The 25,824-nt window shown below is 36.2% G+C and overlaps 1 protein-coding gene across 1 annotated transcript in view; it reads right to left on the bottom strand.

Annotated features, from left to right (window-relative positions):
• MCC (MCC regulator of WNT signaling pathway) overlaps positions 1-25,824 on the bottom strand; it is a 305,041-nt gene that overhangs the window by 47,941 nt on the left and 231,276 nt on the right. Inside the window, exon 13 of the mRNA XM_007486587.2 lies at positions 5,685-5,919. Within this exon, the coding sequence (XP_007486649.1) occupies positions 5,685-5,919 (235 nt within the window). The remainder of the gene's footprint in view (positions 1-5,684; positions 5,920-25,824) is intronic.

Genomic DNA, 25,824 nt, shown 5'->3' with positions numbered 1-25,824 from the left:
CCAAAGAGAATAAAAATTGGTCAAATGGAACTCAAGGAAGAAAGAATTTTCCTAAAAATTATAATTAGACAAGTAGAAGACTCCAAAATCAAAAGACTTAAAAAAAAGAAGAAAATATAAATTATCTTATTTGGGAAAACTGATCTAGAATATTGAGGAGAAATAATCTAAGAATTATTGGAATATCTGAAAGCTATGCTTTTTAAAAAGAGCCAAGACATAATATTACAAGAAATTATTAAGGAAAACTGTCCTGATAGCATCAATAAGAAAAGGAAAATAGGAATGGAAGGAATTCACTGATCAACTCCTGAAAGAGATCCACAAATATCTCAAGAATGTTCCCACCAAAGCCTACAACACCCAGACTGATGAGAAAATACTGCAAGCAGCCAGAAAGCAGTAATTTAAATATTGTGAAGTAACAATCAGGAATAAATAGTATTTAGTAGCTTTTATATTAAAGAGTTAGAGGGATTGGAATATGATATTCCAGAAGGTAAAGGGGATATTATTACTGCCAAGAATCACTTACCCAGTGAAACTGAGTATAATCCTTTAGGGGAGAAAAAGAATATTTAATGAAATAGAAGACTTTCAAGCATTGTTGATGAGATAAACAGAAATTTCGATTTTCAGATGCAAGATACAATAGAAAAATAAAATGCTAAACAGGAAAGAGAACACATTTAGATCTTAATTTATGTCTTAGAATTGATACTAAATATTGATTCTAAGGCAGAATAAGGGCTAGGCAATTTGGGTTGAGCGACTTGTGCAAAGTTACACATTTAGGAAATATCTTTAGTCACATTAGAATCCAGGACCTGGCTATCAATCCACTGAGCCACCTAGGTGACCCAAAAGAAAAAAGGATTCAGTAAGATAAACTGTTTACATTCCTCCAGGGGGAGATTATTCTTATAATTCTTAAAACTTTGTTGTTATTAGGGTAATTAGAAGGAGTATAGAAAAGCTGTTAGAAGGAGTACATGGGAGTAAGTTGAATAAGATGGGATGATATCCGAAAAAAACAAAATTAAGGGGTGAAGAAAGAGGAATGCACTGAGAAAAGAGGGAAAGGAGAGACAGAATTGGGCAAATTATCTCACATAAAGAGGTATAAAAATGATTTCATTGGAAGAGAAGATGAGCAGGTTAGAACAAAACTTGAACCTTACTTTCATTGGAATTGGCTCAGAGAATGAATAACTCCCATGCTCAATTGGGTATAGAAATCTATTTTACTCAGTAGGGAAGAAGGAGGGGAGGGTGACAAGAGAAGGGAGAGAGACTGATGGAAGGGAGGGCAATTTGGGAGAGGCAGTGGTCAAAAGCAAAGTATCTGTAAGGAGGAAAAGGGTGAAAGAAGAATGAGAAAGGAAAATTGGAGCAAAATAGGATGCAGGAAAACACACAATAAACATAATTCTGAATGTGAATGAGATCAACTTACCCATAAAATGGAAGTAGATAGGGGGCAGCTTGGAACTAGCACTAAACAATAGTTTAGTGAATTGAGAGTCAGGAGGTCCTGGGTTTACATCAAGCCTCAGATACTTCCTAGCTCTGTGACCCTAGGCAAGTCACTTAACCCTATTGCATATATCTCATCACTTCTCGGAACCAACATAGAGTATTGATTTTAAGATGGAAGGTATGGGTTTATAAAAAATTGAAGTAGATAAAAAATCTGAATCCTATAAAATATTGTTTACAAAGAACATATATGAAGCAGGGGAGAAATACACAGAATAAAGGTAAGAGAATATTTCTGCTTATGTTTTAGTTGAAGTAAAAAAAAACAGGGGCAACAATAACCTCTTACATATAACAAAAGCAAAAATAGTACTATTAAAAGGAATATGGAAGAAAACCACATTTTAATAAAAGGTATCATAAACAACGAAGCAATTTCAGTACTAAATGGCATAGTATCCAAATTCTTAAAGAAGATGCTAGATGAGTTATAGGAGGAAATAGACAGTAAAATTACACTAGTGAGAGACCTCAGTTTTCTCTTAGAACAAGATAAATCTAAAAAAATCAAAAGAAAACAAGAGATAAGGTGAATAGAATTTTTGAAGTTATATGATAGATCTCTGGAAAAAATTGAATGGGGATAGAAAGGAATATTTTTTTTCTTAGTGGTACATGGCACATATACAAAAATTGATCTCCCAACCAGAAAAGCAAAAATATTAAATGCATATTTCATAGACCATAATGTAATAAAAAATTATACTTAATAAAAGGCAGTGGAAAGGGATCAAAGATTAATTGGAACCTCTGCAGTGAAAGTAGTATTTAGAGGAAAATTTATATTTTAAATTTTCACATCAATAAAATAGAAAAATAGAAGATAAATTAATTAGGCATAACTAAAAAAACTAGAAAAAGGCCAAATTAAAAAACCCCAATTAAACATCAAATTGGAAATCCTGAAAAATCAAAGGAGATGAATACAATTGAAATAAGAATACTACTGAACTAATAAGACAAGGAGCTGGTTTTGCAAACAAATAAATATAAAATATAAAACAGATAAACCACAGGCTAATTTTATTTAAAGAAAGAAAAAAACAAATTACCCGTATGAAAAATGAAAAAAGGTAAATTTGCTTCCAATAAAGTGGAAATTAACACTATTATTAAGAGCTATTTTTCTCAATTACATGCCAATAAATCAAATTTAAATGAAATGAATACTTGTAAAAATATAAATTGCTCAGGTTAACAGAAGAAGAGATAGAATACTTAAATAACCTCATCTTAGAAAAAGTGATTGAATAAGCCAAGAAAGTCAATAACTAAGAAAGAAACCCTAGGACCAGATGGATTCAATAAGTGAATTCTACCAAACATTAAAGAATAATTAATCCCATTATTATTTAAAGTATTTGGGAAAAAAGACAAAGAAGGAATCCTACCAAATTCCTTTTATCATACAAATATGGTTGCTGATGCCTAAACCAAGAGGAGCAAAAATTGAGAAAGAAAAGTATAGATCAATTTTCTAATAAATCAATTTTGAATGATGTAGTTATTAGCTACAATGATTCAAGAAAACTCCAAAGGAGTCAGGATGAAAAATGCTATCCACTTCCAAAGAAAGAATCGGTGGAATCTGAGCATACAAACTATTTTCCACTCTAGTTCCTTCATGAGTTTTTTTAATAGGTGTCTTCTTCCACAACATAATTAATATGGAAATGTTTTGCATGACAGCATATATACAACCTATATATTGTGCTTACCATTTCAGAGATGGGTGAGGGAAAAGGAGGGAGAGAGTTTAGAACTCACAATGTTAGAAAATGAATGTTAATGTTTTAGCATGTAACTGGGGAAAATGTTATTTAAAACAAAAAATTAAAAAGATGATATTCTAAATGTAGTCACATAATTTGAGGTATGGAAGGGATCTCAGCATCAATCTATGTGATATATATTTGAAAGGAATACCCACTATCAAGTACCAAAGAAGTACTCAGAAAGCCTCTGCCTATAGGATTGCAAGAAATGGCAATCTGCCCCCTGTTAAGGCAACTCATTCTATTTATGGGCAGCTCCAACTTTTAGGAATCTTTTTTCTGACATTAAGGAATTATTGTCTGTTGCTCCTGGTTCTGCCATTTTGATGCAAACAAAAAAACTTCAACTTACTTCTCCACATAATTATCCAACAAATACCTGACCACAGCTATCATTTTTTACTTTGAGTCTTTTCCTTCTAGGCTAAATAAGCGTAGTTACTCCTTCTGTACACTTTTTAGCTTATTCTTCTTAAATTTAATGCCTCCAAAAGGGAATAAAGTATTCTAGATGTCCTTAGGCAAGAGAAGAATGCAATTGGATTATCATCCCCTGAAATGATCGGAGTTCAGGTTTGTATTAGCTATTTTTGCTGAATCACTAATATGCCACTATTTTTTAAAAGATAAATAATTGATTTATCATGTTTATCACGATTTTGAACACGTTATCTTTTTAAATTAAATTCAATGCTCTTGGCAGAACCTTTTGTTATGATCTTTTTAGATTCTGTCATCTGTTGTGTTAGGTACCCTCCCAGATTTTATGTCATCTGCCAATTTGATAGGCATCCCTCATGTACCTTACTAAAGATACTAAATTCACTTACTAAATTCTTGGGAGAAAGCCATGAACAGAACAAGTAAATTTAGCTTTGACCTCATGTTTGTAGAGTCCAGAACGTGAGCCCCAGGCTCTACCGGAGGTTAAAGTGAATTATCTAACAGAAAACAGTCCAACTCCTCAGTTCTAATTAGCAAACAGGGATAAGGATGAGAACTCGTTAAATTTTCTCCATTGTATTGGCAGTAGAAGGGGAATAAGTATTTATGAAGTATCTTCTATGTGCTAGGCGCTGTGCTAGGAACTTTAGAAATATTATCCCATTACATCTCTTAGGCAGATAGCATGACCCAGATAGGCAAAACCCCGGATTCGAAGGCAAAGAGTATTTGGCTTTGTTTTTTTAAGAGTTTGGCAAACGAGACGTGCAACTTCTAAGCTATCCAGGTCTCTGCCCAAGCATGTCACATCCCTGGGAGCATCACCCAGAGCAAAGGAAAAAGAGATGCTTAGGGATGGCCACTGGTGTGCAGTTGTTTTAGCAGACTGAAGACATGAATCATCTCTGGGATTATAAATCATCATCCAAAGAGAAAAATGAGAAATGAAGCAGCCCAAAGCTGAGTAATTTCTTCTTGCCACTAGGAAGGGGAGGGGAAGGGTTTTTTTCCCAGTAGGAAACAGTCATAGGCTGATCCCACCCACTACATCCCTTCAACTAGTTTCTGAGGTGACAGAGACCAAGAACTAAAATTTGTTCTGGGACGACGGATAGTCACCACAATTTATCCAAGAACACAATTTTCTAGATGTCGTTTGACAGAAGGAAGACTCAACCACACAGGATCTAACACCTCTCTTGTCATGGACATTTTGACTCTCAATACCATCTAATATTAGCACTTGGGGCTGTCCGAATACTCTTGACTCACAGTGAGTTTATTTTTTTCAGAAAAAATTCTGTATAATTAGATCTCCCTTATCTTGTACTTAAGACTTTTATTCAATACTGACTGTATAAATAACTGTGCTAAGTACTTTTACTCTCTGTCTTCAAAGAGCTTGCAATCTAGTAGGTGGGACACACACACACAAATTAAAATAATATAATCCAGAGTAAGATTTTGGGATGATTGGACTCTACAGTTCTCTTCTTAGACTTTGGCACAACCCTCTTCTCTATGGCTATCAAATTCATTTTCTGCCCAGGTATAAACCTGATGACTATTCTCTCTGCACTGTCATCCCTCTCTAAATTAGTCCTGTCTTGCTCTAGACCCTAGTCTAGTCTCAATCTCTCTCTCTCTCTGTGACAAATTTATCAATCTCTTTCTCTCGATAATAAATGAAGCATATGACATGCTTTCACAACCTCTCTAATTTTAGTCACTTCTTCATTCTTTTTTTTTTTTGGTAGGTCAGGAAAAATGAACCCGTATAACACTCATTCACTCACTAATTTCTAAAATTAATCTATCAGTTGATTTGTTGCCATCACTTGTCAGGGCTTTTTCTGGGGAGAATTTCTAAGGTTGGCCATCCAGTGTCAGCCTGGCCAATATAAACAGCAGTCGCTGAACACGTACCTTCATCGCCATCAGCTCCTGCATCAGCACAGCATTTTCTAGATCCAGTCTTTGGCTATCTCCACGAGGCTTGACATCATAACTAAGAGGATCAATATGGATGCTCTCCAACTCCAGCATGGTCAGTTTGACAGCTGCCCTGTCATTCTTGAGCTGCTGAATATAATCCTTTAGCCTCTGCTCATCTTCCTTTGTGAACTCTGTATCACAGCTACTAGCCGTAGAGCTGGTTGTGCTGGAAAGGAAGAACAACAACAAACATCATGTATGCCCTACACATATTCCCACGATTCAGTGTTGGCCACAATGAGTACAAGAAGGTTAGAGAGTGTATTCAGTGTCTTTCACAGGTCATACCCTGGGTAAGTGGGCCACAAAGGAATAGAAAGGAACCATGTACGTAACACAGTTCATTACTATCAAAACTATAGTTGCTCACATGCAGTAGGTGCTCAATACCCACAGGTCCCAGAATCACTTGGGAGATTTTCATCTACAAAAAATAAAACGTTTCTCACCTGGAGTTAGAGGTATGTGTGAGGGAATTCTCTGGGTTTCTAGATTAGAGTCCATCTTTTTCAATAGCCATAGGATATAGTAGGGACTTTAGGCCTATCTGGATTCTGATCTCTCTACCTACTTTTTTTTTTTTCAATGCATCCTTTTAATTTTTTTTGAAAATTTTATTTAATTAGTCAATTTAGAATATTTTTCCTTGGTTATAAGAATCATGTTTTTTTCCCTCCCCTCCCCTCAACCACTCCTGTAGCTGATGTGCAATTACACACATGCCTTTGATCAAAACCTATTTCCATATTGTTGATGTGTACACTAGGTCTACCTGGAATATTTCTGATAACTTCAAAATCAACCTGAAGAGTTCAATGAATCATTGGGAAAAGTCTAAGAGCCTATGACTATCAAATATCCTATCCTATGCCTGACTGGTTATGGATTAAGAGGCTCTGGCAATGCCCGAGGCATCACCCTGCAATTTAGTGCTAAGAAATTACAATAATGGAAATAAAAATAATAAATGTGTATTATTATAAAGAACTGAACCAAATTTATAAAAATATAAGTCATTCTCCAATTAATAAATGTTCAAAGGATATGAACAGGCAGTTTTCAGATTAAGAAAATGAAATCATATGCTAATCATATAAAATGCTCCAAATCAGTGTTTAGAGAAATACAAATATAACAGAAAAGGAAAATCATCCATATTGGGAGGGATGTGGGGCTGTTGGGACACTAATGTACTCTCGGGGAAGTTGTGAACTGATCCAAACATTCCAGAGAACAATTTGGAAATGTGACCAATTACATTAATCTGTGCATAGCTTATGACCCAGCAATACCACTATTGGGGCTGTATTCCAAAAATGTCAAAAAATAGGGAAAGGATCTATTTGTACAAAAATATTTATAGCAGCTCTTTTTGTGTTAGCAAGTGTAGTGAGATAAAATAGTGGGAGTTATAAACTGTGGCAGATAAAAGAGTGGTTGGTTTAAATTGTGACCGCAGAAAATATGGTTTCAAGACAGTGTCTTGTTTTAAATCAAATATAAGGTGGTCGCCAGGGAATAATTCCCAAATATTAAATATACCCAAGCCAACTGGGTTTTATAGAGATTTTAATTAATACAAATGAGGAATTAAAGAAAGAGAGAGAGAAAAAGGGAATAATGAGAAAAAAGGCTAGGCCAGCGTAGGCCAGCCTTGAGAGAGAGATCAGTCAGTCTTCAATCCACTCACCACAAGATTTATCCCAAGCTAGATTTTAGTGTTCAGAGACACCAGTTCAGCCAGCTCCATCTCCAGAGAGAGATTCTTCTGACCATCCCTGAGAGAGTCCCGAGAGAGAGCCCCCTCTCTCAGCTTTTCATCTCCTTTTAAAGGGAATTTTCTCCTATGTCACCTCCCCTAAGTTCTCACATCTACCAATCACAGTAGACGGTTTCCAAAGGACAGACCATTCTTAATTCACTCCTAAGTAGGCTTAAACTTTTGATTAAGTTCACACCTGAAAAAACCTCTGAGTAAGTTCTCACCTCTTTGCTCCTTGTAAATTCACAAGTTGCCTGACCTTTATAGGTACATAGCACCCTTTTGTATTAGATCTAAAAATAGGCACAGCTTAAGAACTTTTGCCTTACTATAAGTATGGGTTTAAGTATTTTTCATTGTTCAGCAAGGAGTTTCTTCCCCTAAAGTATGCTTAAGTAGGGGTGGAGTAGAGATCTCACATTCCTCATCTAAGTTCCTTCATTGTTTAAAATGGGGAATGGTCTTAACCAAATCTTATGAAGTAGGGTCTGAGAATTTTTAAGATTCACACAAGGAACTGGAAATCAAGAGGACATATATCAGTTGAGGAAATATGTGATTGTAATGGAATACTATTATAAGAAACGACAAGCAGAATGATTTCTGAAAAATCTGGGAAGATATACATGAAACGAAGCAAAGAGAAATGAGAAGAACCAGAAGAACATTGAAATAGCAATATTATTTGATGAACAAGTATAAATGACCATGCTATTCTCAGCAATACAGTGACCCAAGACAAAGAAATAAGTGATGGAGTCTGAATGCAGCCCAAAACATATTATATTTCACTTTCTTTCTTCTTTTTTTTTGTTTCAGATCTCTTCCAAAAATGACTAATATGGAGAAATGTTTTAAAGAATTGCACATGTGAAATCTATATCAGAATAATCATTGTCTCAGGGAGGGGAGAGAAGAGGGAGAGAGAGAATTTGGAACTCAAAATAAGAAAAAAAATTTAAGTATGTATTCCCAACTTCTATTCCTTTATTTATTTTTAATAATAATGATAGTTGGTATTTATAGAGTACTTTAAGTTTTGCAAAGTTAACAAATATCCTCTCATTTTATCTTCTCAACAACCCTGGGAGGTGGATGTCATAATTATCCTCATAGATGAGGAAACAGAGGCTTAGCAAGACTAAAGTGACTTGCTCAACTGTGTGAGGCTGGATTTGAATTTAGATCTCTTTAACTCCAGGGTCCTAACCACTTTAACCTAGTTGGACCCTAATAAATTATTTAACTTGTATTTTCATTAAGTTATATTATTTTATACCACTACACTTCAATTGTGGATCGATCCCTATGAGATCTTTGGTGGAGGAGAGAGAATGAGGAGAGTCAGGAAATTTTTGATAGGCAGGAAGACTCCCCTGAAACATCAATGTTAAGAAGGAAAAATAAGGAGATGCTTTTTCAGAGTTTGGAATAGAATTGGATGAGGGATTTCCAGCAGTATCTTGGAAATAGCTCACACTAGCACAGGAGAATCACATTTGCGGCATGGAAACTGGAAACACTATAAATCAGAGCTGATTTTATTGTTTTGTAGCTTGTCTAGACCAAGGTCTGGCCCATGAACCAAATTCATCTTGCATATAGTTTACTAACAATGAAGTAATTAATAAAACAAAATAATAAAACAAAATAATATAGTTATATTTTAGCTGTGTGAACTCTAATCAGTCATCACATACCTTCACCATGATGGTAAATGACTTTCCTTTACTTTTGACACCATTACCATTACACCAGTCAGTTCACTTAAAAAAAAAAAATTATAGTCACTTATCAAAAATCCTTTTCATTTTGTTTGCAACATAACTTCCAAAAAGAAAGATACTCTCTCTTTCTCTGTCTCTTGCTTTTTTTTTGTCTTGTTTAGCTTTTTCAAGTCACAGCATGAAAAGACTCTTCAATGGCAAAAGCCTTTAATTCAATAATCTCCAGATTCTCTTCTCATAAAATTATGTCTATTTCTTTATAATGTTAACAGTGAAGGGTTAGTCTAGCAATAACTCTACCCTTAATTAAAGTACTTAATTGAACATTAAGTAAATTAAATAAAATACATATTAGATAATTAATACATAATACAAATACTTAAAATTATTCCTCTCTACTTAGAATTTCAGGAATTCTATTTTAGTGTTTAATAGAGGATTTTTTATGTTCTTTTTCTAATTTTTTTAGTTGCAATATTTCATTGATCTGCTCTTTCTTTTTTTCATTGGTTACATGCCTTAGAGATGTAAAATTTCCCCTAAATATTACTTTGGCTGCATCTCATAAATTTTGGTAGGCTTTCTCATTATTGTCATTATCTTAATGAAAATACTGACTTCCTTTGATTTGTTGTTTGATTGCACTCACTTTTTAGGATTGGATTACTTAATTTCCAATTTCTATTGTAAAATGTTGTTCCAGAAACCTAGAGAAAACAGTGTAAGGAGAGAGTCAAAAATATCAAAGGCTGCAATGAGGTCAAGGAAAATGAAGATTGAGAAAAAGGCAATGGATTCAGCAATTAAGAGATCATTAGTAATTTTGGAGAGAACAATTACGATGGGCAAAAGAGATATAGGAACGGAAAGGTCAAACAAGGTTTTTTTTTTAGGGTGGGAGAGATATGGGCATATTTGTAATTAGTAAAGAATGTGTTAATAGAGGAGAGTTTGAAAACAAGAGAAAGAATGGGGATGACAGAGAAGGCAATTTGTCTAAGAAATGGGATGGAAAGGGGTCACTTAACCATGTAGAGTGATCTAAGACTGAGGCTTGGCTGGGCATGATTAGAGAAAAAGGGAGCTGGCGATCTAAGAGGGAAGGATAGAGTTGAATTGGTTCACTAGTGAGTCAAGAGAGGAAGAAGATGAGAAACTGGTTAGTAAAGGGGAAACAGGCTGGGAGGGAATTGAGGGGTTAAGAGAGTGAAGATAAAAATAAGGATGAAGAGTAGGGTTATGTAAGAAAAGGCAGAGAGGAAGATGAAAAGACAACAGAATATGATTGGCAATTGGATTTGGGAATTCTTAAACATGAAGGTGGTAAATTTGTGGGTAAAGGCAAGAGCAAGACTATGACCACCTTTCTATGTGGCTGAGGTGAGGTGGAGGACAAGCTCATGAGAGGGGAGCACATCAAGGAACTGACAGGGTATTTGAAGAAGAATCAACATACACCTTGAAGTCCCCTAGCATGAAGGCAGGAATTGGAGAGGAGTGAAAAATTGTCAACCTTATTGAGGGAGGAAAGGGAGTGAGCTGAGGGCTGTTAGTGTTTTGAGTGAGTAGTAGATATGAATATTTTGAACTTTAAAGGAAAGGAAGAGAGGTTACTAAGTGATAGAGGAAGGAGAAGAGCCTGAGAGGAGCAGAGTGTTCCATCTCCCATGCCTTGACCGGTGAGTTGAGAAGAATGAAGAAGCAGCCAGTCTTAGTACGAGTGGCCAGGGAGGCTGTATCATCAGAAGGAATGCAGGTTTCAGGTAGGAGGAAAGAGATTTAAGAGGAAGGGAAATTTGTTGTCTATGAAACAGGCATTCCAGAGGGCACAGTGGAAGGGCTGGGTAGAGTTAGCATGAAAGTCTGGGATAGGAGGACTGAAGGGAATGGGAGAGGAATGAGGTTGGGATGATGATCTGTGGGAGTTTAGAGTCACTGGGATGTTCAGGCTATACCCTCCAAAGATAAGTGTAACAGGAGACGTGAAGCGTGGAATTGCAGAGAAAGTTTCTTTCTTTATCCAGGAGTTTCTCTACATCCCAGCTGGGAGATCGGACTTGTAGAAGGAGGTCCCTGGTGCTAGGGAAATGATTTCTTTGGGACACATGGAAGAGGCCTAGTCTGGAATTACCCAAATTTTTCAATTTTTTTCTCTGATTAACCATAGGTAATTGAATAAGAGGATACTGAATTAGTGGATACAAAAGTACAACTCTACTATCTTTTTAAAAAAACATTTATTTGCAGGTACTATTTTAAGGCTAAGTAAATCTCCTTTTGTTAACTGTTTAAAGACCTGTTTTTGTTTTTAGTGATCTTCAACAAGGTGTAGCATTAAATTTTCCTCTAAAAATCTCATATCATGAATTCCAGCAAAATAGCAAAATGAGACAATTTTTTTTTAAACCCTTACCTTCCATCTTGGAGTCAATACTGTGTATTGGCTCCAAGGCAGAAGAGTGGTAAGGGCTAGGCAATGGGGGTTAAGTGACTTGCCCAGGGTCACACAGCTAGGAAGTGGCTGAGGTCAGATTTGAACCTAGGACCTCCCGTCTCTAGGCCTGGTTCTCAATCAACTGAGCTACCCAGCTGCCCCCTAAAATGAGACAATTTTAAAGGATAGAAATTTCTACTGACTTTTTCCCCTCTGATTTCACAAACTTCTTAGAGATCTTCAAAGATCAAAATGAAAAACAATACCCAAAGAGTAAAAAAATACTCAAAGAATAGTGAGACTCCAGTTTTTCTTGTTCTTTGACTTTTGCCATTTTAAGAACTTAAAAAAAAAGAGATTTTTGAAAACACAAAAGGCAAATTCACATACATCATCATAAAACTAAATTACCAACAAAGAATGTCTACCTTTGTTGTGAAGTATATTTTTCCTGAAGACCTGAGTTCTCCTTGACTCTGTGGGGAGAGGCAGCTTAGAGAATAATAGCTCAACTTTAATTTCCAACTGGCCAGAAAAACTGTCCTTTTTGTTATATTCTTTTTGGGTCTTGCAAGATTAGTGATTATTGTGTTCTCTACTGGAAAGCCTAGAAAAATAGGTGCTGCCTAGAAATGAAAGTATGCCACCTATATAAAAAATGTGACCTAACAAAAGGATGTTAAAATAAATCATGTAGTCAAAGAATGCTCTTCTTATAGATATAGATGATAAAGTTTAGCAAGTATTGAGGAGCACTGAAGATTTTAAAATAGAAGAAAGCAAAAAAAAACATTCTTATCTCATTCAAGGAATTCATTAAATGATTACTACAATTTTTTAAAAAAATGTCATTACCTTTGATCTTAGAATCAATAGTGTGTTTTGGTTCCAAGGCCAAAGAGCAATAAGGGCTAGGCAATAGGGGTTAAGTGGCTTGCCCAGCGTCACACAGGAAGTGTCTGAGGCTATATTTGAACCTAGGACTCTTGTTTTTTGGCCTTGCTCTCTACCTATTGAGCCACCTACCTACCCACCCCAGAAATAGTTTTCTGATAGCCCTTGTACAATTTTTCATAGTCTTCTGGAAAATACAGTTGCACATAGTCAACAGTGTGATTTTGGATGAGTTAATTAATTTTTATAAAATAATTTTAACCTTATAAAAAGCCACAAATGAGGAAACTGAAGATGAAAGAAGTTAAATTACTTGACCAAAGTTATACAGGTAGTATATAAAGGCAGGATGTGAACCCAAGTCTTCTGACTCCATAGCCAGTGGTATTTCCAACTGTACCACCATTTCCAAGTATGGAAACACATACTTATATAAAGGGGGTGACAAGATCGTTAAAGTCAGGAGACAATTAAACAACAAACACATTTAAGTAATGTGCACTGATGACAAAGGCATTTAGACATGTTTAGACAGGGTGAGGTTTGAGATCACATCTCTTCCTGTTAGCAAAAAAAGAATTTCAGAAAATTTTCAGGATTTCCGGGGGGGGGGGAGGGGGGGAGGGGAGAAAGTGTTTAATGGTAAAGCAAGACATTCTTTGGCAAAAATTTACCTTTATGGGATGTGTGACTTTGCTTTTGTGTTTTAAAAAATCTGTGTTCTTTAAAAAGTTCTTAAAGTGACAAAAGTCAAAGAACAAGAAAAAACTTTCTTGAGAAGATAAAAGACAAAAGAAGACAAAAGCTCTTCTTATTATCATTCTTTGGGTATTGTACAATATCTGTAGGATACCTACAGAAGTGGTCTGGGAGGTTCTAGGGTCAAACTACCTTCTCTCTACCCTAATTAGTTACTTTGATTTCCATGTTTTCCTAAGTGGGGACTTCTATAGCTTAGACTCCATTCTTGCGTGATTCTAGAAAGGGAAATGGCAAACTACTCTAGTATCTTTGCCAAGAAAACTCCAAATGGGGTCACATCAGACAACTGAAATGACTGAACAGTAATATTACATCATCATTAGGAATTTGCCCAGGCTATAAGATGAAAATAGTCCAATGCTGCCACTGGAGTTTAAGGAGGAAATATTCTCCAAGTTTTAAGTTCTATTCAAAATGAAATCAAAAGCAATAGTTATTTTAAAAAAACAAAAAACCTTTACGTTCTGTCTTAGAATCAATACTAGGTATCATTTCCAAGGTGGTAAGGGCAAGGCATTTAGGATTAAATAACTTGCTCAGGGTAATTTAGGCCACATTTGAATCCAGGATGTCCCATCTCCAGGCTTGGCCCTCTATCCTGTTGAGCCACCTGGCTGCCCCCAAATAGACAAATTTTTACCCTCTCTTGTTCCCTTGTTTTATCATCAATCCTGCTTGCCCAACACCAACCATAATAAATTACTCTTTTGGAAATGCTGTTTAATAGAGGTAGAAGTCATGTAACTGAGTTTAGTCTACCAAAAATTTATTATCAACTGGGTTCTCAATTTAGCAAGGTCATTTTTATATTTCTCCATGACTCTGTATGCAACAGCTTACATGAGTTGTCATGAATCTTTTCTTCTCTTTTCAAACCTCCTACAATCCAGATTTATTAAATAATACTTCCTTTCTTTCATTCTATTGTCTAGACAAACTGGCCTTCTTTTTGTTTGTTTCCTAGAGCTACTTCCTATTTTGGTGCTTTTTGAAAAGTTTGTCTCCCATCCCTGGCCTGTTCTCCTTTCTCATCTCTGCCTCCCTTTCACTTTCCTTCCACTGGTCCATCCATCCCAACTGGTTATCGTTCTACAACTTTCCCTTTTGGGGCTAACATTCTTGGGAAGGCTATCTATAACAGGTGTATCTGCATCTTCCCCAACCCCCCAACTCTCTACAATCTGGTTTCCAGCCTCATCATTAACTGAAACCGCTCTTTCTAAATGGTCTCTTCATTGCCTAAAAATTATTTCTCAATTATCATCCTTCTTGACATATCTGCATACTTTAATACTGTTGATCAGCCACTTCTGCCCCTTTTCCACAAATGTGGGAACAGAAATGATGTGGTACAATTGAAAGAATAACTGGCTATGGAGTCAGAGGATTTAAATTCACACCCTGCCTCAGACACCACCTTCCCTTCTCTCTAGTTTTTTATGATACTCTCCCGTTTCTCTTCCTATCTCTGATTGCTCCTTAGTTTCCTTTGGGGGTTAGTTATCCAGGTGATATTCACTGTGAGCGCTCCCTAGGGATCTGTCCTGAGTCCTCTTCTCTTCTTTCTCAAGATTATTATTTCACTTAGTGAATTTAGGGAATCCATGTAGTTAATGATAATTTCTATATTTGATTCCTAAATTTGTCTACTCTAACCTCTCTGCTCATCTTTAGACTCACACCTCCAACTTAGCAGACACTTTAATCTTGATGTTCAATAGACATTTTAAAATCAACACAGCAAAAAAGGAACTCATTTTTTGACTCCTTACTAAACCCTTCCTTCTTCCAAATTTTTTAATCACTCTCGAGGATACCTCACAATCCTAGTCCCACAGGCTCACAATGTAATTAACATTCTCTACTGCTCTTTCACGCTTTCCATAAATAATCTGATTGCTAATTTTACCTTTGAACATCTCTCCCATTTTCTCCTCAGAGACCGCTACTGCTCTCATATAGGTCTTTATCTCCTCATGCCTGAACCTCTGCAATAGTCTGTTGGCTGGTCTGACTGTGTCTTCCTAGTTCAGTCAATCCATGACTCAGTTGTCAAAGCCATCTTCCCCAAGGCCAGGTCTCACTATGCCATGCCTCTGACTGATGAACTCCAGTGAGTCCCTATCATCTCTAGGATCAAATATAAAATTCTGTTTGGGATTCAAAGTCCTTCATAACATGTTCCCCTGCTCCCACCCCAAACGTTCCAGCCTTCTTACAACTCACTAAGTCCTCCATGCTCTTTCCATCCAGCACCACTGGGCTTGGCTTATTGCTATTCTTTGAACATGACGTTTCATCTCCGAACTCTAGGCATTTTCAGGCATTTCAGCTCACCCATGCCTGATTAGCTCTTCTACCTCATTTCAATCTCCTGGCTTCCTTAGAATCGCAGCTAAAACCTTACCTTCTTCTGGGAGTCTTTCCCAATTTCCTTTAATCCTAGTATCTTCTTTCTGTTGATGTACTCTCCAGTTTCCTTGTACATAGATGTTTGCTTGATGTCTCCCCTACTACATTGTGAAATTCTCGGCCATAGGAACTATCTTTTGCCCCTCTCTGTATCTCCAGAGCTAAGCACAGTGCCTGGATCAGAATAGGAATTTAATAAATATTTGTTGACTGCATCTCATTAAGATGCAAGTTTCATGGGGGTATACATTTTTTCTATTTCAGTTTTGTTTCCCTCGAGTCTAACACACTGTAAAGAACATAACAGGTATTTAATCAATTCTTATTGATTGATTTCTCTATTCTTCCACATCACACTTGACTGTATGAGCCTGATCCTGATTGCTACTCCTTCTTTTAAACCCTTACTTTCATTTTGGAATCAATACTATGGATTGGCTCCAGGGCAGAAAAGTGTTAAGGTTTAGGCAATGGAGGTTAAGTGACTTGCCCAGGGTCAGAAGGCTAAGAAGTATCTAAGGTCATACTCAAACTCAGGACCACCAAACACTAGGTCTGGCTTTCCATCTACTGAGCCACCCCTGAAGTCTCTCTGTTAGGGTCTGAGTGGAAGTACCCTGCAAAGGAACACGCAAAGACAATGCAATAAACAGCAGGGAGAGGTTTATTTACTAGCGCTAGGATGGTTCCCCAAAAGAATCGTCCCCAGTAGGATCGGGAGTGCACATATATAGAGCAGCTGAAAAGAACAGGCCTTGTTCTTGTGGCCTTGGGGAGGATGTCTTAGTTTTTCCCGGTTATCTGTCTCGACTGTGGCCTTGCAGTTTTTCCCAGGAAATGTTCATTTGGACACAGTGCAACCCCCACTCCCTTCATCTCAAACTCTTCCAGTGAACTATTTTGACATAGGCTTTGTTGATTTTCTACCAATTCTTTAAGATCGAATCAAATATCCCACAAAGTTTTCCCAATCTCTTCCCTATCCATAATCTACAAATTAGTTTTCTTCCATCTAGCTTTCTAGAATTTTATATTACATGTATGCAATAAGAATTTCTTGAGCATTTATATGTGCTAACAAGATGCTGGGAAAAAAAAACAAAAAAGAAACCACCCATATTTACAGGGAGGTATCTTCTAGTTTGTCCCTAATTTCTTCAGTGTGGAGAACTTAATGCCTCTAAGATAAAACACTGCATTGACTATTTCTTTCTTATGTATCTTTTTTTTCCTTGTGCACAGCACATTGCAACATTTATTTCCTAAACCCATGTTTAGACTTCACTAAAGGGAATTTCTTTTGTAACTTGTAGTCTTAAAGAATGCCTAAAGCACTAAGACGTTAAGTTATATTTTCCCATATCACAGAGCAGTTAATATACACCAGGGGCATGATTACTAATCTTCCTGATCAACTCCAGGGCTGTCCCTTTATTCACTAGGCCATACTGCTCCTGAATGCACTACACATAGTAGCTATTTAATAAAATGCTTGATCAATGCATGAATGAATTGTGGGAGCCAAGACTCACATTTTCTCCCTTTGTGGGAAATGGGATACTAACTCACCTTGTATTCTAAAAAACTTCAACCCAAAATAGCTCCTTAGAACTAAAAGGGATCACTTAAAAAAGATTCCGGAGAATTCGAACCAAGGAGACTCAAGACTGAGTTGGATGCATGTCAAATCCTCTCCAAGAGTATTAGTTTTCTGTGTCCCCCTCCATCAATCCCCAATTGTGTGGATAAACAATAGAAAAGAACCTGGCTGCCTTTTGTTTCCAAAAGTGCAGTTTGGAAAAGAAAAAAAAATGACTTCATCGATGTCTCCTCATCAAGAAAAAACTGTTTTTGCAAAATGAAATCTTAATTTCCAGATGAGTAACAAAATGCCTTTCCAACCCCAGCTCCCCCCACTCCCCTCCAGAATTTCAGCAGGGGAACTCGATGTGATTATGATAATGTTCAAAAAGGAAGAAATTTTACACTGTACTTTCTATAGATACTTGCAGACAAAGCAGCCTGTGGTCTGTCTCCTAGGGATAGCCTGTCAGCTGGTGGGTGAGGGAGGGTTAAGTCATCCATTAACTCTGCTTGTCTGGAATATTGTCTGATCTCAGTTGTCAGCAAGGGAATACTGTTGGGGGTTGCATTATATCTTAGTCATTTGAGGAAGAATTCGAGACTGTGTGTTAGGGGGAGGGGCCCGAGGGAATACAGGCACAAAGAGCAGGTCAAGAAGAGCTGAGCTTCTCTGCTTGGATTTCTTATGAAGAGTGGAACAACATCTATGTTCCCCCCTAGTCTGAGTGATTATGGAGAAGCTAGGACAGGATTACTAGACTTCTTTACTTTGAGTTTTGCCTGACCTCACATGATGTTGTATTTACTTGCATCTGTTACTTGTCAGTATATAGCAGGCACTAGGCAATCCAAGTGGAAAAGTGTTGAAACTATTGAAAGTGTTAGAAGAATACACCTTAGTTTCCCTCTGGCCTCAGTGTGATATGAACTACACGAGATACTTCCATTTGCAGTTAATTTCAAATTTCATCTCTCTGCCCCTATTCTCAAAAAAATGCACTATGTTTAACAGAAGCCAAAAAAGAACCAGGTGAAAAACATTTATGGAGTGCTTAGTATGTGCCAGGCATTAGGCTAGATATGAGGAGAAATACAGAAAAAGAAAAAACTGTCCTTACCCTCAAGGAGCTTTAAGGGGAAACAACATGTAAATAAATAAGTACATAGATTCAAAGCAGGAGGACTCAAACGGCTGAGACGGGACTAGGATGATATTCTGCAAGGCAGTGTTAAAGAAGGCCACAAGTAAAGGAGGGGAGGGAGAGTATTCCAAACATGGAAAAGTACTTTGCAAGGGCAAAGGAACAGACTTGGGAAACTGAATGTCATGGGCAAGGAATAGCAAGTAAGATCAGTATAACTGAATCATAGAGGACACGGGAAATAGAGTATAAGAAGAAAGGAAAGCTAGGAAGGAACAAGGTTTCAAAGGACTTTATTTTAGACTCTAGAGGTAATAGGAAGCCAGTGGAATTTACTGACTGGGGGACAGAATGTATGTGAAATGGGCAAATTTAGTTCTTATGAAAATTACTTAAGTAGCTGTGTGAAGGATGGATTAGAGCGGTGAGAGACTAGAGGCAGAAAGACCAGATAGAAATCTGTTGTAAGAGTCCAGACAAGAGATGATGAGGATGAAATGACAAAATATGAGTGGAATGGAAGAAGGGAATGTAAATGAGCAATATTGCAAAGGTAATAAATAATAAAGCTTGACAATTAATTGTATATATGGGATAGGGAGAAAACTAAGAATCTAGGATAACCTTGGGGTGGTTCAGAACAGGAGAAAAATTTTTTTAAAAAAGATAATGAGTCCTATTATGGATATGTTGAGTTTGAGGTGCCTTTAGGACATTCAAGAAAAGTCACAGTTAGTCAGTGAGCTAATGAAGAAAATAAAATGTTTGAAGCTCTGAACCTCTAGAGGTGGTATTTGAATGTATGAGAGGTGATGAGATCCCCAAGTTAGATAATATATAGAAAAAAGAAGGCTCAGGACAGATACTTGGTGGTAAGCTCACAGTTAGTGAGAGTGACAGGGTTGAAGATCCAGCACAGGACAATGAGAAGCAGATAGTAGAAGTAGAAGGAAAACCAGGGGAGAATAATAACATGAAAATCCAGAGTAGAGAGTATTTTGGAAAAGATCCAAGATTTAAGAGAGATAAAGAGGGATTAAGATTGAAAAGAAGGCAGTCACATGATGACTAGTAATTGTCAAATTGATCTTATATTCCTAGTCTTTTTTCCACATTACCTATCCTGTGATTCACTTATACTGTTTATTACTCCCAATTTATAACAACATCTCCTAACTCCATGCTTTGTCCCCCATGCCTAGAACTCCAGTCTTCCTCAACTCTGCTTCTTGGCTTCATTAAAGCCTCAGTTAAAGTCATACCTTCTGTAAGAATTTTATTCCATTCCTCCATAATCTTAGTGTTTTCTTTCTAAGACTATCCCCAATCTGTCCTAAATCTATCTTGTTTATTGCATGTTGTCTCTCCAATTAGACTATGAACTCCTTGAGAGTGGGAGATTATTTTTGCTCTTCCTTTTATCTCAGAATTTAGTAGACTGTCTGGCATATAACAGACACTTAATAAGTATTTGGTGACTGATTGACTTTGGGGGGCTCAGGTTAAGTTGAATGATGACATTGGAAGACAGAAAACAAAGGAATTAGAAGAGAATGACATTTCTATTAAAAACACTAGAAAGTGTAAGAAAAAATGGAACTTTTCTTAGAATAAGTAGTATCTATCTAAAATAATCTGCAATCTATAAAGGAGATGAACCAGAAGCCTTTTCCGTTAGATTGGGTTGAAACAAAGATGTCATTTATTAACACTTGTTTTTTACTGGAAATGCTAACGATAGCAATGATAGGAAAAAGAATGAAAGGAATAAAAATAAGCAATGAAAAAACAAAACAATTGCTATTGGCAGATGATATAATAGTATACTTAGGGAATTCTAGAGAAGCAACTAAAATTTAGTTGAAACATTTAACAACTATAACAAAGTTGTAGAATATTAATAGAATAGATATTATCAACAAAACCTAGCAGGAAGACACAAAAAGAGAAATTCCATCTAAAATAACTTCAGACAAAATTCTTGGGAATCTACATGTCAGGACACACAGAGCAACTATGTGAACAAAATTACAAAATGTTTTTAACACAAAGATGGTTCTAAAAAATCAGAGGATTGTGACAGAGGCTGGCACTAAAGAAAAAGTGCCAGGCTGAAGAGTGTGTGAAATTGATCACCTGGACAGGGGAGGGCCCAAAGAGTTTGGAATCTTGAGCAGGAGAAGACTCAAGCTGGTAGAGAAGTTGGTCCCTCTTGGTCTTGAGAAGTCGAAGGGAGAGGGTGAAAAAAAGACTTTCTCCTGAGGGTTACCCACTTTTCCTGCTGGTGACTGGAAATCTTTCCCCCCAACACTTCCAAATTGAAGGGACTTTCTGAAGAGAAATCTGAGCAGACTCTACCTCAGCTCCTGTTGCCCAGGGGTGAGTCAACCTGACTTTCTCTCAGGGGGCTCAGGCTGCCAAGGTCTGAGTTCCCCCCAAATTCGAGGAGGGAGGGAAAGGGTTTAGATAGAGATAGGGATCTGCTTTCCCCACTTTCCTTTTCCCATTCTTCCCTGTCTGTTATTCCTTTTGTATTACCTGATTGAGTTGACATTAAAAGTTATCTGTTCCCCAAGCTGAGTGTGAGTGAATAGATCAAGGGGAGACCCTTTGGTCTTGAGTAGTGGAGAGGGGACAAGAGGGACAAGAGTGTATCTGGGAGAGTGGCTTTAGTTAAGGAGCGAAGGCAGAAGGGAGAAAATTTTCAAACCTCCTCTCCTCTCTCTGAGCCAACCCTAAACATCAGCTGTCTCCCCTCTACCCCACTTTGAGAAGAGAGGTTCTCCTTTCTTTCCCCCTCTCTGTACTGAAAGTCTTAACCCCCTCTGTTACAAATTAACATCTCCCTATAATACAGAAATTGTTCACAGGTTGGTAGAATCAATATGAAAAAAATGACAATTACACTTAGATGTATTTACTTATTCAATGCCATGCCAATAAAACTATAAAAAATGGTTTTATAAAACTAGAAAAGAATCAGAAAATATATCTGGAAGAAAAAAAGGTCAAGAATATAAAAGGAATCAATGAAAAAAGTAAAAGAAGGTTGCCAGCAGTACTAGATTTGAAATTATATTACAAAATGGCAATCATGAAAATAATCTTAATCAGTGAAATATTTTAGATACACAAGCTTTCCAGGCAAGAACTCATTATCTGAGAAAAAATGTTGGGAAAACAGGAAGGTAATTTGGGAAAAACTAGGCAGGGGCCCACATCTCACACCATAAACCAAAATATGGTTTAAATGAATACATTATTTAGACCTAAAGAATATTATTAGCAAATTTGGAAAACATGGAAAATTTTACCTGTCAGATCTATGGATAAGGGAAGATTTTATGACCAAGTAAGAGAGGATCACAAGAGGTAAAAAAGGATAATTCTAATTACATTAAATTAAAAAGGTTTTGAATAAACAAAACCAATGCAGTCAAAATTAGGTAGAAAGCAGGAAATTGGGGGAAAAAATTCCACAGTAAGTTTTCTCTGATAAAGGCCTCTAATTAAAAAAAAAAATTAGAGTCACTTACTATCTGATAAATGTTCAATGGGAATTTTCAGAATAAGAAATCAAAATTATCAATAGTCATATGAAAATATGCTCCAAGAGAGTAGCTGAGTGGGCTCAGTGGACTGAGGACCAGGTCTAGAGATGAGAGGTCCTGTGTTCAAATATGGCTACAGATACTTCCTACCTATGTGATCCAAGGCAAGTAACTTAACCTCCATTGCCCAGCCCTTACCACTCTTTTGCCTTGGAACCAATACACAGTATTGATTCTAAGATAAGCATTTTTAAAAAAATGCCCTAAATCACTAACTAGAGGAATACAAATGAAAAAAACTGAGGTACTACACCTGACGCCTTTCAGATTGGCTAACAAGATAGAAAAGTAAAATAACAAATGCTGGAATGGCCATGGAAATAATAGGGACACTAATGCACTGTTGGTGGAGTTGTGAGTTGGTCCAATTTTTTTGAAGAATAATTTCAAACAATGCCCAAACCTGTCAATATCAGTAATCTATTCAGATCTCAAAGGGTTCAAAAGAAAAGGAAAAGGGCCCAAGTGTCCAAAATATAGCAATTGTTTTTTATGGTTGCAAAGAATTGGAAATTGAGGGTAAATTCATCAACTGGGAATGGCTAAACAAGTTGTGGTATATGATTAAGATGCAATGATAGTGTGCTATAAAAAGTGATGAGGGAAATGATTTGAAAAACTACTTGGAATTCTTAAGTGAATTGATTCAAAGTGTAGTAAGCGGAATCAGAACATAGTATATAGTAACAACAATATCACAATGGTGACCAATTGTGGAAGAGTTACTTTGACAAATAGCATGATCCAAAATAGTTTCAATGGACTTCTGGTGAAAAATACTATCCACTTCCAGCAAACTGATAAATTCTGAGTTGAGACTGAAGCATGTTTTTTATTTCATTAAAAAAAATTTTAATTTTCACTTTTTCTTGGATTAAATATGGTTAATAGGGAAATGGGTTTCATATTATTTGCATTCCCAAAGGGTAGGGAGAGGAGCTATAAGAAGGGAGATAACTAGGAACTCAAATTAAAAAGTGAGTGTTAAATAAAAAATAAAAAAGAAAAGAGTCAGAGGAAAATGGAGGTAACTGCATGTCAAGTTTGCCTGATAAGTAAATGAGAAACAGATGATGATTTTGCTTCTGTTTTTCCCTTTTCAGAAAATTGGAATGTAGATCTCTTCATGCTGCCTTTCTTAATGTACAAAATGTCACTGATGAATTTCTGCCAATAATCTAGTGAAAATTTTTTTTTTGTTTTGTTTTATTTTTAAAAAGTGAAGTATTATGGGTCTGAGCTACTGTGGAAGAGTGCAAACAAAACAAGGAAGATAGGCTCAGTTTTCTGTGTAGCATTTGTTTAAAACCTAGCAGGAAGAAGATACCAGTTTTTCTTTTTTGTACATATAATGGTTTGGTCCACAAACTATTTTGATCATACATTCCTAAAGAAAGAAGAAACAGTTGATGAATTTGGGAAATAGATCATGATGGAAGAATAATATATTAATGATGGGGATACATCTATATATGAGCTAGAGCTTGTTTATGACCAAAACAGAATAACAAATTTAAAAAATATATTTTTTGAACCCTTACCTTCCACCTTGGAATCAATACTGTGTATTGGTCCAAGGCAGAAGAGTGGTAAGGGCTAGGCAATGGGGATTAAGTGACATGCCCACAGTCACACAGCTAGAAAGTGTTTGAGGTCAGATTTGAACCTAGGACCTCCCGTCTCTAGGCCTGGCTCTCAATCCACTGAACTACCCAGCTGCTCCCCAGAATAATAAATTTTTGACTTTGTGATAATTTCAAACTTTAAAAAGTCAAAAACCATCAAAGTGAAAATCTACCTTGGATATGATTCTTTTTAATAGGGAGGAACAAGTTGTTGGTATAGAAATATTAGGAACACTGTGGAAAAGTGACTATTTACTCCTGGAGGCTCCCAGAGGAGAGGAAATTCTGGTCTAGTCTGACATTCATATTAATTTGGGAAAGCAGATTTCAAAGGGTTCACAGGGAAGAAAGGGAGAAACTCATTGACTAAAATGATATTGGGAAAGTCAAAGGATCATAGATGTTGAGAATGCAAAGAATTTTAAAAAGTAAAATATGATAGACTGAATGGGAATAGAAAGGAATTTGCATAATTCTTGAAAATATATGGCACCTTTACAAAAACTTATGTATTTGAGACATAGGTTCCTCACTAAGAAAAAAAAAGTAGAAATAAATCTATTTTAGCTTTAACTTTGAGATCATGATTACTATCCCACTTTTTTTTTGTATCATTGTATATTCTGTTCCAGCCCTTAATTTTTACTTTAGGTGTCTCTCATTTTAAATGTGTTTTTTATAAACACCATATTGTTGGGTATTGGTTTTTGATTCATTCTGCTCTACATTTCTGATTTGTGAGTCCATCCCATTCACATCCAAAGTTATAATTACTCTTCTATTCTATTTTCCTTAATGTTTGTTCTCTCCTTCTCTTCTAATACTACCCCTCCTTAAAAGTCTTATTTACTTTGACCACTACCTCCTTGATTAGCATTCTAAGAGCCCTTTCTTTATCCTCTCTCCTAGTCCTCCTCGTTCTAAATCAACCTGCCTTTTAAAAAGTCTCTCCTTTATCCCCTTACCACCTAGTTCTTATTTTATCCACCTTTCTTAGAATCTCTCTCTTATCTCCTCACTTTGTCCTGTTTCTTAATATGAACTCCCTTGTAAGGCTCCCTCCATCTTATCCTCTTTGCCCCCTTCTCTCTCCCTTACCCTTTCCCCTCATTTTCCTATTTCTTTGTAAGACGATAGATATATATATATTGATAAGACAGATATATGTATTGCTCCATCTTTAACCCAGATCTCATGAAAATAAGTTTCTAGCACTATCAGCCCTCCGATTCCTCCTACCCTTATAGGTTTTCAACTCATGCCTCCTTTTTATGAGGTAATTATTGTTTTACCTCTTCCTATCCTATTTTTTTTTGGCTCATTCCATTATATTCAACTAGATCTAAAGCTGTGTTCTTTCAAATTACCAAATAGCGATATTCTTAAGTGCTGCCAATAACATCTACCTTTATAAGAAGTAATTAGTTTGATCTTATTGAATCCCTTCTAATTGGTTTTTCATATTTAACTTCTTATGATTCTTGTATATCAAATTTTCCATTCAATTCTGGTATTTACCTCAAGAATAGCTGAAAGTCACTTAGTATGTTAAATATCAATTTACCCGATATAATTATACTTAGCTTTGCTAGATAAATTATTCTTGGTTGTAAACCCAGCTCTTTTGCTCTTCAAAATATTGTGTTCCATGTCCACCATTATTTTAATGTTGAGGTCACTAAACCTTGTGTAATCCTGAATGAAACTCCACAGTATTAAATTTTCTTTTTCTTTTTCTGGTTGCTTGCATTATTTTCTCCTTAACCTGGGAGCTACAGATCTTAGCAAAAAATGTTCCTGTGAGTTTTCATCTTGGAGTGTCTTTCAGGTGGTGATCACTTGATTCTTTCAATTTCTATTTTACCTTATAGTTCTAAAACTTTTGGGTAGTTTTCCTTAATGATTTCTTGAAGTATAGCATCTAAACTCCTTTTTTGAACATAACTTTCTGGTAGTCTGACTATTTTTATATGGTCTCTTCTCAATCTGTTTCCCAGGTCAGTTGTTTTTGTAAAGTTTCGTATTCTCTTCTATTTTCTCATTCTTTTGGTTTTGTTTTATTATTTCTCATTGTCTTAAGAAGTCAATAGTTTCCCAATGCCCAATTCTAAATTTTAA

This window comes from Monodelphis domestica, chromosome 3, assembly GCF_027887165.1.
Source record: "Monodelphis domestica isolate mMonDom1 chromosome 3, mMonDom1.pri, whole genome shotgun sequence".
Taxonomy (NCBI): domain Eukaryota; kingdom Metazoa; phylum Chordata; class Mammalia; order Didelphimorphia; family Didelphidae; genus Monodelphis; species Monodelphis domestica.
This window is presented reverse-complemented; position numbering and strand designations above follow the sequence as displayed.